The sequence below is a fragment of the Mus caroli genome, unplaced genomic scaffold (assembly GCF_978045245.1).
Source record: "Mus caroli unplaced genomic scaffold, Mus_caroli_1 scaffold_7, whole genome shotgun sequence".
NCBI classification, from domain to species: domain Eukaryota; kingdom Metazoa; phylum Chordata; class Mammalia; order Rodentia; family Muridae; genus Mus; species Mus caroli.
Window position 1 is genome coordinate 12,781,144 of NW_028227262.1, and position 15,973 is coordinate 12,797,116.

Below are 15,973 nucleotides of genomic sequence, written 5' to 3' on the forward strand. Positions count from 1 at the left end.
GTAGATTTTTGAGTCTCCTCTAGGCAGTACTTGTCCAGTTCATCACATGCTGTAGGTTTGGAGGGCTGATGTTTGCTGAGTATCTTAGACTCGGTGCCCAGTGTTATTAGCTATCTTGTTTTCTATGGAAGCATTCCTGAAGAACAGCATCTATTTACACACCACAACTAACACAGATCCAATGGACGACACAGAACCGTACACACACCGCTACCTAATGTGTCCCCAGAGAGAAGCAGTTGCGGAAATGCGTCAGAATTCTGAGAGCAATTGGCCAATCAAATAGCAGCTTCCTTACTTTTTATTCCTATTGGGTTATATTCGTGTCAATCTACTATAGTCTGGAATGAGGCGGGTCTCTTGGCCTATAGTTATCCAATCGGATAGTGAATGAGAGCGGAAGTACCTCTGGCTCTGAAGTTGTTGTATTCGCTCTATAGGCCCAGTGCCTGGCAACGCGGTGAGAGCGCGGCCCGCCGGAACAGGAAGTGACGTGAGCTGGCGGAGGGGCGCGAGGTTTCAAGATGGCGGTTCCCGGGTGGTTGACCGAGGGGCAGAGGTGAAGGCCCCTTCGCAGAGAGTCCTCCGGGACCGCCCGCTAGCCGCTCTCGCCGTCCCGGGAGCCTCGCAGTCGTGTGAGTGCGTGGGGACTCGGTGCTCCGTTTTCCGCGACCCTCCCCGGGGCCTGCGAAGCCTTCTCTGAAACACTAGGCCCAGGGGCCGCGCTCTTCCTCCGCTGGGCCCGGGGTGGCGGGAGCCTCGGGTTTCGGGGCTGGCCTGGCGCTGCGTCCGACGGGTTCTCGGGCGGGATCGCCCGCCGGGTCAGATCCACCGCCCGAGTGCTGCGACCGGTGGCCGTGGGCTGACGTCTAGCCGCTCGAGTCGGTATCAACCGTCGCCATGGTTTCGGCAGTTGCCGTGAGGCCTCCTGCAGTGGACCCGGACCGGACCGGTCGTGTTGTGTTTGTGCTGCCTGGGTTCCCATGGTCTTTTGACCTTGTCTCTGCCAACTTTTGCAGGCGGAGGCACTGTGGTCTTGTAAAAATTCTCCTTGACTCGTAGCTGATTGGTTTTTAGGTGTGTGTGATGGGATGGCGTCAAAACGAGAGCCTGAGGCTGGTTTAAGAAGGGAAACACTAAAGAAAAGATCAAACATAGAAATTGTTGTATCCGTGCCTTTTTGTAGTTCCCTATAGTCAGTACCCTTCTCTTCCCTTCTTCCCAAACTCCTGCCCCTTCTGCTTTCTGATAGAGAAACATCTGTAATGACATAATCGACACCGATCAGTTCTAAAATATCTGGGAAGCAGCAGGGAGCCGGGCTTGATGAAAAAAACATTAACTAAGACAACTTACAGAGTCTCACCCAAGGAGCCAAGGGAATTACAGAGCCTCAAATTTACCTCGGGATCTTCCCTTTCCTAATGTAGAAAGAAAGTAGATTTATTTAATGCTCAAAGGGGAGCCACAGGAGAGGTAGCCTGTAGGAAAATGTCACACACTTTGAACGGGAAATATTTGTTCCTTTTTTTACTATGGGCAAGGCTAATTTTTGGAAGTTTCATTCATTTGGAATGGAAGAGAAAGAAGTGATAATAAAGAAAGCCTGGCCTTAAAATATTTCCCTACAGTGACTACCACTTTTAATTCCCTCAAAATATATAAATCAGGAGTCATATGTGCTAGTAAGAATATATCTTAATGTTAAGTTTGAGGAGTTCTAATACTTCATTTTTTATTTCTTTTGTTTGAGAGTCATAAATCATTTGACTTGGTATTAAATCAAGATAAATATGTTTGAATGGGTTGCGTTTTGCCATCTGGCGTGTGGAATGAACAGTCTAAAGAGAAAGTAAAAAGCATGTATTTGCCTTTAACCCAGATTCATTATCCCCGCTCCTGTTTCATCCCCTTATACAGCGATCGGAAAGATGACCTCAGGGTTTGCATTGCATTGTTAGAATATTTTCTCAATTGGTTTTGGTTTGTTTTGAGATGGTCTCATATGGCTCAGTCTATATTCCAAGCGATTGATAGCATTCTAAGTGCAAAATTCTTGTTGATATCTTTATTCAGTTAACAGCACTATATAATCCATAGGAAAGGGTTAAACTTTTGAGTAGTTAATGACATTCTCACTGTGTTGACTGGTACAGATACTAGCCTTTTTTGTGTGTGTGTGTGTGTGTGTGTGTGTGTGGTTAAGAAAGGTAAAGAAATAACGACTTGGATGCTTCATTCAAAATTAAAGAGCGTGTTATTACAAGTAGAAAACCAAAGGGATATTTCTTTCCAGAAATTGATGCAAATTCTTAAAAGGAAGTCACTTTACACATACAGCACAACTGAGTTCTTTATATCTTTTCTTTGCAGTTTTTTTTTTAATGAAGAAGTAAATCCTATAAATTGTCAACATGGGACGAAGATCAACATCCTCCACCAAGAGTGGGAAGTTTATGAACCCCACAGACCAAGCCCGTAAGTGCTGTTAGTGTGGGGAAGAAGTAGAAGAGTTTAAACGGGCAGACTCTTTCATGGTGGCCTAAGTTCAGCGTTGGTGGAGTGGCGTGTGTGAGGTCATGTAGAATTCTTTAAATTGACTCATGGTTAGAATGCTGAGAATGTAAGCTGCTTAACACATTTCTCCTCATACTTGACTGGCTAGCAGGAGAAAATTAAGTCTTTTTTTATGTTAGAGTTTTTAACAAATGAGTTTTTAAGTGTGTGATTTGAGAATCCCTTTTCTTCCTTGTGGTTCAGTTATTTTTCTGTAAAGAACACATCTTGGCATTTTGGGTTGAGAGGGTTGGAAGCACTAAGTTCCCTAGTGGGTCAAAGCCATGTGTGTTCCATTCACCAACACTGTTAACAATTGTGGTGGCTCGTGGTAATGTTAGTGATGGAGGTGTGATCGTGGTAATGTTAGTGATGGAGGTGTGATCGTGGTAATGTTAGTGATGGAAGTGTGATCGTGGTAATGTTAGTGATGGAGGTGTGATCGTGGTAATGTTAGTGATGGAAGTGTGATCGTGGTAATGTTAGTGATGGAGGTGTGAGTGATGTCTTCTCTTCCTCTCTCCTTAGGAAAGGAAGCCCGGAAAAGAGAACTGAAAAAGGTATGAATTTAGAAACTTTGTGAATTGTTCTAACATTTGTGACTCACAGCCATCTGTACGTCCATCTCTCGGGAATCCAACACTGTTCTCTGATTGCCACCAGAACCCATAAACACGTGCCCATGCATTCACACAAACACACACCGATAAGTAAAATTATATTGTTAGAATGACTTTTGAAAATAAGTCCTAAGCTGAGTGTGGTAATTCATGCCTGTAGTCCTAGCACTTGGGATAAAACGATCAGGCATGAAAGTAGCAGGAGTTGAAAGCTAGCCTAGCCTACATCAGTCAGACCCTGTCTTGACAAACTAATTATTTTTACTATTTACCAAGATGTAACTGCTTTGTTAAGGCTACTGAGTGACTGACAGTGATTCAGTTTTGGCTGAGTGCTCAAGCAGGGGACATTTGTTATCACTTGTGACTCTCTGAAGGATCTTTTATAATCTCTGTTATCTCTGTTGGTTTGCTCTTGGTTTATTATTTAGCCAAAATTCAAATTTTTCCCTATCTAGCATAGTATTTTTTTTTTTTATTTAACTATATTCCTACCACCTCCCCCTTTTAAACAAGTTTTTCTGTTAAGTAGTTGCTAACAGTATAACTGGGTAGAAAAAAAATACTTAAGAGCGCATCATTTTCACTAAAGTTTAAACATTATTGAGAAGAATTCTCAGCTGATTGTAGAGGTTTACACATGTGATTAGAAACAAAGGAGAAATTTGAGTTTCTTAGACTCTTGAGGCAAAGTGGAGGTGCAACGTCTGGAGTGCCCGCTTCTTCCTCAGTAGTCTTCCTCTCTCCTGTTTTCTACAGAACAAAAAACAGCGCATGATGGTCCGCGCTGCAGTTTTGAAGATGAAAGATCCCAAACAAATTATCCGGGACATGGAGAAACTGGATGAAATGGGTAAGAGTATAGGAAAGCGGCAGACTTAACAAAGGCTGTCGTGGTCTGCTGTGTACAGAGGCAGCACAGCCCTAGGAAATCGAAAACCCTGATGGCTGCCATTGGTCTCGCACTTTGTTTTAATGCTGAGGAAAGAAAGATAGATCTGTTGCAAGCTAGAGATCATATTCTAGAAGAGGAGCACCATCATTTAGTAGACGCTAATTACTGTAATTAGATAACAAAAACAAAGTGGCCAGCTCACTTTATAATTTTTCCGATTTAATGATTTTTTCACTTTACATTTATGTTAGTGGAATAAGAAAAGATATACACTCAAGAATTTTTATTTACTAGGAATGATGCAGTAATAATACCTTCTAGGTTTGACTAGATCATCAAGTTAGTAGGAAGATTTGGGGAAGAATTAATTCAGTTTGTGCTTCAAGAAAAAGAAGAAAGAATCCTAAATCACTAGGGGCTTAATTTTCATTCAAACTAATTAAAATAGAAAAGTATATCCTGAGACACCCCTAAATAAAGCTGCCTGCAGGAGAAAAGTAGAAATCTCCCTAAGACTGTGTGTATGCTGCAGTCTCCATCACAGTGCTAGTGAAGAGCTTGGGGTGGAAACTGGAAGGACTGTGCAGTCAGTGGGAGCTGGGGACAAGGCTGCTGGGGGAAAGTTGCCCTTGATTGACAGTTTCAGAGAGGGCTTGGCTGCAACTAAGGTGCTACAGTACTGGCCTGTGGGTCACTTCTGGGAAGGCTCTGATTGGGCAGGACTAGGAGAATAGCCTCTTAGGACTCAAAAATGAAATATGGGATCTGGATGTAGCCAAGAAGGAGGTTTTTACTGATGGGACTCCTCATTTACAACTCTAAAATCTGCTTTTCTCCTAGAGTTTAACCCAGTGCAACAGCCACAGTTGAATGAGAAAGTACTGAAAGACAAGCGAAAAAAGCTGAGGGAAACCTTTGAACGAATTCTACGACTTTATGAAAAAGAAAATCCAGATATTTACAAAGAACTGAGAAAGCTGGAAGTGGAATATGAACAGAAGAGAGCTCAGCTGAGCCAGTACTTTGATGCTGTTAAGGTAAGCTGCTCTGGGAGAGAGAGACCTGACGGCCTTACAGGCTATTCTTTTCCAAATTAACTGTGTGCACCATGCTCTAGCAGAGTCCGTCCTTTGTACTTAGAGAAATTGTCTGTAACAGTGAAAGCCAGAGACTGGAAACAGCCCAGGCATCCTTAGCAGGATCACAGATCATCAACCCAATGTATTTCACAAGCAAATACTACTCAGAATGTTGGTTTGTTTTTTAGACTAATCTGTTGATAGTAGAAACAACACATGGTAAACATGAGTAAGAGTGTGAGCTAGACATGGTGGTGCACCGCCTAATGCTTGCCTAGGACTGGAGACTGTCTGTCCAAGAACACGGAGGAGGGATGCTCACACTAGTTCTGCTGCTTTTCCTCTTCCAAAACCAGCAGGAACTGACCTGTTAGCACTGACTGCCTCGGACAGACTGTGGCAGGAGTTGATTGACAAGGACTGAAAGATGTCCGCCTCTGAGAGCTTTTAGAGTTTGCTGTAAATTTTTCCCTTACCATGACAGAAACCCAAATGAAATGGTATTTGTAAAATAGATGGTGTGTTTCCAACACCACAAAACAGAATTGCAGAAAGGCAGGGAGCTTTAGAGGCTGTGTATTGTTTGTTAATTGGTGTGTATTACCGGCCCGAGGAGTAGGGCAGCCCTGCTACTGCTTTGAACAGTTGGATTTTTTCAAAACCGCAACCGGTTCAGATTATACTCAAAACGAGAGCTGATGATAGGGATGATAGGAGAAAGGATGAGCTGTATTTGGGTTCTTTAAGAAAAAAATAATATTCTTTCAATTCAGAAGTGTTGGCTTGAGGCTTTGAGCCACTTTTCATGGTCTTAGTTGGGAAACAAATTGAGAAGACTTAGGTCCTAGGAGTTGACTGGATCAGCACCATACAGCTGGGTTTCTGTGTGTTTCAGAATGCTCAGCATGTGGAAGTAGAGAGCATCCCTTTGCCAGACATGCCGCATGCTCCTTCCAACATCTTAATCCAGGACATTCCTCTTCCCGGTGCACAGCCCCCCTCCATCCTGAAGAAGACCTCAGCGTATGGGTGAGGAAGCCTTACATAACGGAGGGTGGACTGCAGGAGCAGGCCCAGCTAGTACAGCAGCAGCACGAGGTGCTGTGGCTGAGCAGACGGGACATGAGAGCCTGGAGAAGGTTCCTGCCACTCAGCGCCACTGTCCTTCTCCCCCTCCACAGGCCTCCAGCTCGGGCCGTGTCTATCCTTCCTCTCCTGGGACATGGTGTTCCCCGCTTGCCCCCTGGCAGAAAACCGCCCGGCCCTCCACCTGGCCCCCCTCCTCCTCAGGTTCTGCAGATGTACGGCCGGAAAGTGGGCTTCGCTCTAGATCTTCCCCCTCGGAGGCGAGATGAGGATATGCTGTATAGTCCAGAGCTTGGTAGGCAGGGGCAGGGCTTTCCTCCCATGCCCTTCTCAGTATTGCTTCCGTGCTGACCATAGTTAACATGTTTGCTACATGGAGAACATAGGAACTCCATGAGGTTACCATGCACTTCTGTGTATCCCCGTGGATAATTTAGCACGTCTGCCTGATGAAAGCACCTTAGCATGAATGTTGCTGCAGTTCCCATAAGACAGGAAGAGGTCTTCCCAGTTTCATCAGCGCTGACAAGAGTCACTGACTGTGTGTGAGACTTTCCACAATTGTTTCTAACACAGTGTGTTTGCACTAAGTATTTAAAACCATTACCCAATGCAAATGTCACCATAATACATGGTAGCTGGCATTGCATATAGAATTATTTTTTACAAGTAATGGTGAGCCAAAATGGCATGCCTATTTGTGGATACCAGAGGGCCAACTATGTCATGTGAATCTTGTGCTCTTTCTGTCATCAGCTCAGCGGGGTCATGACGATGACATGTCCAGCACCAGTGAAGACGACGGCTATCCTGAGGACATGGATCAGGATAAGCATGATGACAGTACTGAGGACAGTGACACTGACAGATCAGATGCAGAGAGTGATGGGGATGAGTTCGGGCACCGCGAGGACAGTGAGCGCGACAACACTGAGGAGAAGAAGTCAGGTGTGTGCGGGTTCATGTGCCGGGCGTAGATGAACACAGCTAACCCCCCCCCCCCCCCCGGTGCCGAAAGCCCTGGCTTTTGCTAATTAGGTTTCGTGTGCGTGCTCGCCCGTGTGTACATGCACGCTGGAGCGTATATGTGGCCGTCCCAGATGGTTTTCCCGATCCTCTGCACAGGTGTTGGGGATGCAGCTTGGGTGATTAGGCTTGGTGGTGAGTGAGTGCCCTGACCTCCCGAGCCAGCTCACCAGCTCAGGACCAGCTTTTAGCCCCAGTCTGGTTTGGCTTGGTTTTGAGACAGGTACCCATCACTGTTAATTAGGCTGGCCTCGAACTCACGGGGACCCTCCTGCTTCAGCCTCCCAAGTTGTGGAGTTAGAAATAAATGTAAGCCGCCGTACCTGGCCATTTGTCTTGATAGTTTGAAAGGTTTTGACATATTATTCTTACAGGTGTTTGTGAGGAAAGAGTAAGTCTAGGTAGTCTTTAAAAAGTTATGCAAGAAATTCCACTTTGAGGTAAAAATTGCTAATATTCTCTATGATGAATGTGCAGTAGGAAAGGAAGAACATGCATGGTTTTAAATAAGCTTGTGTACGTGTCTACACTGGGAACTGGGTTTTCTATTTATGGGGTCTTTCATAAACCGGGTGACCTTTGTAATTCATATATACTTGTAATTTTATATATATATATACACATGTATATATAATATGTGTGTGTATATTATATATTAAATATTTTATATACATACATTTGTCTATACATACATGACATTGACATGTACAATTGTATACTATGTATATGTATAAAAGTGTATTTTTCTATATGTCTGCACTGCGTTTGTATTTAGAACCACACGCCTGTCCCTTTAAAGCTGCTCACTGGTTGGGAAGAGCACCTGTGTAGCGCACTTGGCCTGCACGTAAACAAACCATTCTCCAAGGGTCAGCTGTGAAGCGCCTTTCAGAAAGATGCGTGTGCGTGTGTGTGTGTGTGCGTGTGTGCGTGTGTGCGGTGCTGGGGAGGAAGCCTAAGACTTGATGTATATTACATATATTCAGTTCTGCTGTCCTCAGTTGTGGACACACTGCATGTTATGTTTTGTCACAAAAATGTTAAGCACTGTGTTTGGGTACTAAGCATTGCAAACACACACTGCGTGTGTCAGAGCCTAGTGCTGGGGAGCTTCTTAGGGGGCTGTAGCTTAAATTGTGTGTGTCTGTGTGCCACAGCCCCACCTGCCTCCTACACTTGGGTGTGCCTTGGAGACTACAAGATTAGTATTAGTATAGTATCCCTCAGAGCTGAATTGTCCAGATCTCTCTGGAAGGCGTTAGTGCTCCTTAATCATGATTACGAATGAAAGAAAAGCTTATCAAAAAACTATCACAAATTGGTGTAGGAGCGAACCCAACCTTGAAAAATTATAGAAGACTCATAAGTTGGAACTGGTCTTAGAAAGGAGAGTGGGGTAGAATTCCAAGTGCAGGGCTCCCTGTGAGACTGCATCCTCTCTTTACTCTGCGGCTGCCAGCTGTTGCTGAGGTCGTTGGGGGTGGCGCTGGGACAGGGTCTTCCGTGTAGCCTTGGCTAGCACAGGACTTACTGACTGGCCTTGAACTGACTGAAATCCACCTGCTTCTTCCTACTGAGCATTGGAACCAAGGCCTGTGCCAGCAGCCTGTGTGTTCCCCAGTGTGTGTGGACTCAGATGGCTGGCCCAGCTGCACGTCCTCTCATCTGGTACTGCCTTTACCATAGCCAAGCATTTGTCTGGGCAGTAAAAGTCCAAGATACAGTAAAGCTGAGCCCACATAGAAATATTCCCTTCCTTAAGTGTTGGCTAAGATGTCAAACACCAGCTGAGAAGTGCAGTGTCTGACAGTGCCCAGTTGGAAGTCTGTCAGGGTTACTGAAAGATCCTGTAGTGGAAGTGGTGTTGGGGACTGATCATATTCTTTAATCACCTGTTAGGGTATTACTAAGATTTTCCCACCTTTTATGGGGCCTTTTGTCATGATTAGATCACTAATTTTCTAGTGTAAACCATTGGGTACTTTCGGTGCACCCTGCATGCTTGTGATGATCTCCCTCACCCAGCACTGTCGGACTCAGTTGTCTTATGTGTTATGTTGGTTAGTAGGGCATGCTTGTGATGGATCTCCCTCACCCAGCACTGTGGGACTCAGTTGTCTTATGTGTTATGTTGGTTAGTAGGGCATGCTGGTTTCCTGAGTTGGTCAACTTTCATCTTTTCTTTATTGTTTTGCTGAATTGCTAAAGAAAAGTGTTGCTTTAACATACATCTTTACCGTTTCAGCTTTTATGTTTAGGGCTTAAAATTGAATTATCTAATTCAGTTTATATACTTCTTAAGTATCCTAACATTTTCTGAACATTAAGTTTTAAGTTAATGCGGTATATTTCATAAGCAACCAATTAGCACAACACTGATTTCCTGTAATGTCCCTGTACATCTGTCTTGTATCGTGTAGTGGGTTACAGTCATTCATAGTACTCACAGCATCTGCTCTATAGTGACCATTTTTACAACATTTGATGATTCTTTTCGTTTCATCCTTTCTTGACTGTTTAGGTCTAAGCGTCAGATTTGCTGATATGCCTGGGAAATCAAGGAAGAAGAAGAAAAACATGAAGGAGCTGACTCCTCTTCAAGCCATGATGCTGCGAATGGCAGGTTAGAAGCAAGAAGGAATGAATCTAGCATTTCCTTGTGCCACTTGCTTAGCATATAGTCTTCCATTTATAGTCAGCAGCTCTGAAATAAGCCAGGAATCTGTAGTCTGTGAAACTTAAGATATGGAGCCATTTGGTGGGGTGCCCAGAGTTTTGGGGCTAGTGAGCCGTTGAGACAACTAGTTCTGGGGAGGCTGTGCAGCATCTGTTCTTGAGCTGGCATATGGGGGACGGCTTGTGGGAGTCAGCTTTTCTATGGCTGCTGCTGGGTCCCAGGAATTGAGCTCTGGTTGTCAGGCACATTAGCAAGCCCTCTTGCAGCTCTGAGTGCTATTTAATTCAAAGTCTGTCTTGTCTGACAGCCTGGGATTTATACTGCTGTACTAGTTACAGATGCACCGTTGTGTATTTCAATAGTCAGTAAAAAGACTTGGATTGTTGATTTTTAAGAATAAATTTTCTTATTTATTTATTTGGTTTTGGGAGACACGGTCTATCTGTGTAACCCTGGCTGTCCTGGAACTTAACTATGTAGACTGAGCCGGCTGTGAAGTCAGAGATCATCTTGCACTTGTCCCAAGTGCTGGATTAAAGGCATGCGCCACCACACCCAGCTGTGGTGTACTTGGCCACTGCTGTTCTCCAAGCGGTAAAACAGCTATTTTTCAATTTTTCAGGTCAGGAAATTCCTGAGGAAGGACGGGAAGTGGAGGAATTTTCAGAGGAGGAGGATGCCGACGACTCGGATGATTCTGAAGCAGAGAAACAATCGCAGAAGCAGCATAAAGACGATGCCCACTCTGACGGCACGGCTGCAGCCTCTTCCCAGCAGCAGGCTCCTCCACAGTCTGCTCCTACTTCTCAGATACAAGCCCCTCCCATGCCAGGACCACCACCTCTTGGACCACCACCTGCCCCACCCTTACGGCCTCCTGGACCACCTACAGGCCTTCCTCCTGGGCCGCCTCCAGGTAAGCACCCCAGGATGAGAAGTGCATGCTTCATTTGAGCCGGAGTGAAGGCATGCCTTCAGAAGAGCATGTGTCACCAGCACTGATGCTTTCTGTTGAGGCGTCAGAGGGAATGAAGACCCTTCCAGGCTGTGAGCATTGTTAGGAGCCTCTTCTTAAGGATCTCTTATTTCTGTTTTCGTAAGCTGGACACTTGTGCATAGTGGTACTTTGTTTAGTACTTTATTGTGACAGACTAGCCCAGCTCTGCATTGGTGTTGCTTAATACAGTCTCACATACCACAGCTGGGACCTAGAGGGACCGATCTATAACGGACCTGATGACCTTTTTATAGAGCTCAAATATGTGTTGGATGAATTTTATTTCCATTGCTTTTTATTTAAATGCAGTCTCACTTCTGAATAAAATGATTATGTGAGTTGCTTTTATACCACAGTTAATTATTTGTCTGACTGACATTGGTTTTTCTTCTTTCAGGGGCTCCTCCATTCCTGAGACCACCTGGAATGCCAGGAATCCGAGGGCCTTTACCACGACTTTTACCTCCAGGCCCACCACCAGGCCGACCTCCTGGCCCTCCCCCAGGCCCACCTCCAGGTCTGCCTCCTGGACCCCCTCCTCGGGGACCCCCACCAAGGCTACCTCCTCCTGCACCTCCAGGTAAAGTTTCTCAGTGTCTGTGACAAGAGCTAGGCATGGCTGTATGCTCTGTGGGTCTCTGAGGACATCTTGCAGAGGGTCTGCAGGGAAGTGTGTTCTGCATGAGCCTTTCCGTTGCTTTCCACTCATCTCTTGAGGCTGTCAACAGTGAGGAGGTTCTCTGTCTGAGCTTTGTGAGAACAGGCACAGCTGCACCCCATGATCTACACAATTACCATCTTCAAGTTAGATCACAAGGGAGCCTCCCTCCTCTCTACCCATTGTCCGAGTTAGTCCTACAAATGTCATAATGGGATTATTTTGGCTAGGCACACTGATTGTTCTACTGTGTCCGAAGATTGCTTTTAAAACACAACAGCTGGGGCTTTGTCTTTGTCTTGGTTTTGTGTAGGATAACTGAGTTTACGTAATCAGCAGTTCTGACTTGATGCAGATTTGATTCTTAAGTGGCTTTTGAAGAAACTACAATCTGATGTGGGATATGTATGTGTTGCAGCTGTCAGAATTATGTAACTCTGAAAAGACTGATCGTTGTCCATTTCCAGCTAATGAGCAGGACAAAATCCTTCCCTGTCCACTGTGTGACAGTGGTAGAGACTAGTACTCAGGGACCGACTGCCCCTTGATCTTAATAACTTCACACTAGATAGCCAGGACAGGATAGGATAGCATCCTGGACCTGCCAGATTGGAAACTGCATCTGCCACCAGTTGGCATTGTCAGCTTGATGGTACAGTTTTCAACTAGGACCTGAGTTCAGGGATCAAGACTAAAGGCAGATATAACTTCAAAGTATTATGTTTCTTTTTATCAGAATATATTTCTGCCTTTCACATAGCAGGTTGTGTGAGTTCAATTTAATTCCTGTAAATAACTTGCCTAAAATTAAGCAGTCTTAGCCTATGTCTAAACATCCTTTTTTTTTTAAAGATTTACTTATTATTTTATGTATATGCAAGTAAGGTCCCATTACAGATGGTTGTGAGCCACCATGTGGTTGCTGGGAATCGACCTTCAGAAGAGTAGCCAGTGCTCTTAACCACTGAGCCATCCCTTTAGCCCATGTCTAAACATCCTTAATGGCAGTTAAATGTCGTCAATTCTTGTACTCATCCTCTCTGCCTCTTCCTTTAGGGATCCCTCCTCCTCGTCCTGGCATGATGCGCCCACCCTTGGTTCCTCCTCTTGGTCCTGCCCCGCCTGGCCTTTTCCCACCAGCTCCCTTGCCCAACCCAGGGGTGTTGAGTGCCCCACCCAGCCTCATTCAGCGACCGAAGGCGGATGATGCAAGTGCCGCCACCATCGAGAAGAAAGCCACAGCGACCATCAGTGCCAAGCCCCAGATCACCAATCCCAAGGCAGAGGTCACACGGTTTGTGCCCACTGCACTGAGGGTACGCCGAGAGAATAAGGGGGCTACTGCTGTTCCCCAAAGAAGGTCAGAGGACGACTCTGCTGTGCCTGTCGCCAAAGCGGCCCCGAGATCTGGTCCTTCAGTTCCTGTCTCAGTACAAACTAAGGACGATGTTTATGAAGCGTTTATGAAAGAGATGGAAGGGTTGCTGTGACAGATCCTCCTGCCAGGACAGGCTTCTGTTCAGAGTACTGGTTTGTGGAACAAGAGGCTCTTGTTAAAGTGAAGAGCAATGTCCACTGTCAGCTGTTTTCCAAGTCCAGTTCCAGGAGCCTCCTCATGTTTGCCTGCTGGGATCCCCGCACAAGGTGTTTCTTTACAATAGACCAGGATGTGAAGCACTGCTGCTAACCCCTGCTCCCTGTGTCATCACCATCTCCTCCCTCTCTTCCTCTCTCCATTTTGGGAATTGTCAGCGAGGTCTTAACTACTTGTTTTGACTCAGGTGCCGTGGGCACTAGAGTAGAGAATTCTGGAGGGAAAAAGTTTATTTCATCTTGACTTTTGTGTTTGAGTTATTTTTAATATTTTCCTGTAAATATTTTGTAATATTTTCCTTGTAGTGAAATGGATTACAGTATCATTTCCTAATTCAAAACAGGATATGTGGGAAGAAAATATACAATTCTGGGATTAAAGTTATTTCCCACAAGCTAAACTCTTTTGAGTGTTTCATGGACAAATAAAATGTTCCATACCAAGATACCTTCTGTGTTTGTGTAATGTGTAAACAGTTCATCTGGCTTGTGGGCAGAACCAAGTTTGTAGTTTGGTTCTCAGGAACTGCCATTTCTCATGCAGAATGAGAATGGATTTGATTAGAATGTAAAAGGTAACTTTGAAATCTACAGGGATAAAGAGGAAGAATTCCTTCAAGATTACATTGACTTCCCAGAACTTCAGAGGTGTGCACAATGTCTCTGCTAAGATGGGGGACTCCAGAGGACACTGAGAGCTGTGGTGGTGGTGGTGTGTGAGGAAGTTCCCAAAGCTCATATCTGTGGACTGGACGTGGTTTTCCCCAATTGGTGGCACTGTTGGGAAAGCTTGAGAGCCTGGCTTTGTTGGAGGAAGTGCGTCCTGGAGGCAGGCCTTGAGAGTTGGAAAGACTTCCCTTCTCCAGTTTGCTCTGTGCCTGCTGCCCTGTGTTTCCTACAGTCATGTGCATTGTGTTATGCAAGGCACACCTTAGCTGGCCTGCATCTCATGCAAATCCTAGAGCATTAAGGATGTGTTGAAAGATGCTGCGACATGCTGAGGCTAATGCTTTCCCAGTCCTCTCATGCATTTCAGATTCTCATTGAGATTTTGTACGTCTGGTTCTGTTACTCTGACAGATTAAGACATCCTTACAAAACACAAGATTGTCCATTTGGTTTGGGGTTTTAGTGTAATTAAGAAAAGTCCAATGAATTTGATCCTTTTCATACCAAAGAAACAATCATCCAGTTGCCATGGTAACTTCTGCATAAACAGAATTGCTCTCCACAATTTGATCTGAGTCTGATTAATTTTTAGTATTCTTGATTGAAGTTATATTCTTTTGGGGGGAGATTTCTGCCACTGGTTATCTGAAAAAAAAGCTTTTGATTATCAAAACATTTCCAAGTGTGTTGCTAGTTTTATTTGAAAATTCTATTCATAAAGCCTAACACTGAGTCTATTGATTCCATCTGTAGGGAAGGAGGAAGATGGCCACCAAATCTGATTTGATTTCTTACATGACCACTGTAGATACCTTTGCTTGGATGTATGTGGATTAGAGAGGGCTCACAGAAGCCGGGCGTGGTGGCGCACGCCTTTAATCCCAGCACTCGGGAGGCAGAGGCAGGCGGATTTCTGAGTTCGAGGCCAGCCTGGTCTACAAAGTGAGTTCCAGGACAGCCAAGGCTACACAGAGAAACCCTGTCTCGAAAAACCAAAAAAAAAAAAAAAAAAAAAAAAAAGAGAGGGCTCACAGGTCCACAGGCTCACATTCAGCTCACCTTTCTACATGGGAAACTTAGTGCCCTCATTTGCATTACCAGACTCTCCTCAAAACCCATTGACTTTACCTGGAGATGCAAATTCTATTCAGCCCAGAAACAGCAGACAAAGAAAGGATCCCAGCCACTTCCATCTTGGTGAGCCAATGAATTGTGAATTTTTGATGTTGCTTAAGAGCATGGTGAGAGAGATCCTAGTTGGCTCTCTACTGCTGAGGTAACCACCAAGGCCAAAAACAACTTGCAGAAGGCAGAAGAAAGGGTTGATTTATCCTGCAGCTCAAAGTCCATCCTGAAGGGAAGAGAGGAACGGAAGCCATGGAGGGGTGCTGCTCACTGGCCTTCGGCTACCCTCCATAGACCTCCCAGGGTCTAGTAAGGGGTATCACTATCCACAGTGGATTGGGCCTGCCCTTCCACATCAACCATTAATCAAGATAATGAATGCCCCCTGCGGGCTAATCCGATGGAGGCATTTTTTAAATTGGGATTCCTCTTCCCAGACACTTCCTTGACACTAGGTTGTCAAGTTGGTAAACCAGTATAGGTGAAGGCCACCTCACCAAGCCTCCCCATCTCCCCCAGTCGTGTACAGGGCCTTCTGAGTCTTGTCAGTCCCCTCAACTTCCCTTAACCCTTCCTGCCTCCCTGCAAGTCACAGAAAACAGAAAGCCATTAAGTGACTGGAACATTCTGAACCTTTGATGGTTTGAATGACAATGGCTCTCATGGGTTCAGATATTTAAAATCCTTGGTCTCTGGTCAGCAAAAAAATGTTTCTGGGAAGGACTAGGTGTGACCTTGCTGGAGTTGTGTCACTCTGGGTTTTGAAACCTCAAAAGCCCATGCCAGGCCCACTCTTGTTTGTGGATCAGATAGAGGTAAGCTCCCAGCCACTGAGCCGTCAACATGCCTTCCTCCCTGCTCCCCACCATGCTGATCATGGGCTCAGCCTCTGTAAGCAAGCCCTGACTAAATGCTTTCTTTTTAAGTTGCCTTGGTCATGGTGTTTCAGCAATGGAGAAGTAATCGGGACAGAATCTGAGTCCAGTTCTATC

The 15,973-nt window shown here is 45.2% G+C and overlaps 1 protein-coding gene across 1 annotated transcript; it reads left to right on the forward strand.

Moving 5' to 3' along the window:
- The first annotated feature begins 483 nt into the window (after positions 1 to 483).
- Wbp11 (WW domain binding protein 11) lies at positions 484 to 13,636 on the forward strand. The gene is made up of 12 exons (XM_021164864.3): positions 484 to 635; positions 2,374 to 2,478; positions 3,085 to 3,116; positions 3,936 to 4,029; positions 4,912 to 5,108; positions 6,046 to 6,179; positions 6,332 to 6,531; positions 6,993 to 7,184; positions 9,784 to 9,885; positions 10,562 to 10,855; positions 11,334 to 11,516; positions 12,651 to 13,636. The coding sequence occupies exons 2-12, from the start codon at positions 2,415 to 2,417 to the stop codon at positions 13,082 to 13,084; spliced, it is 1,926 nt and encodes a 641-aa protein (XP_021020523.1). The 5' UTR covers positions 484 to 635; positions 2,374 to 2,414; the 3' UTR covers positions 13,085 to 13,636.
- The last annotated feature ends 2,337 nt before the right edge of the window (positions 13,637 to 15,973 follow it).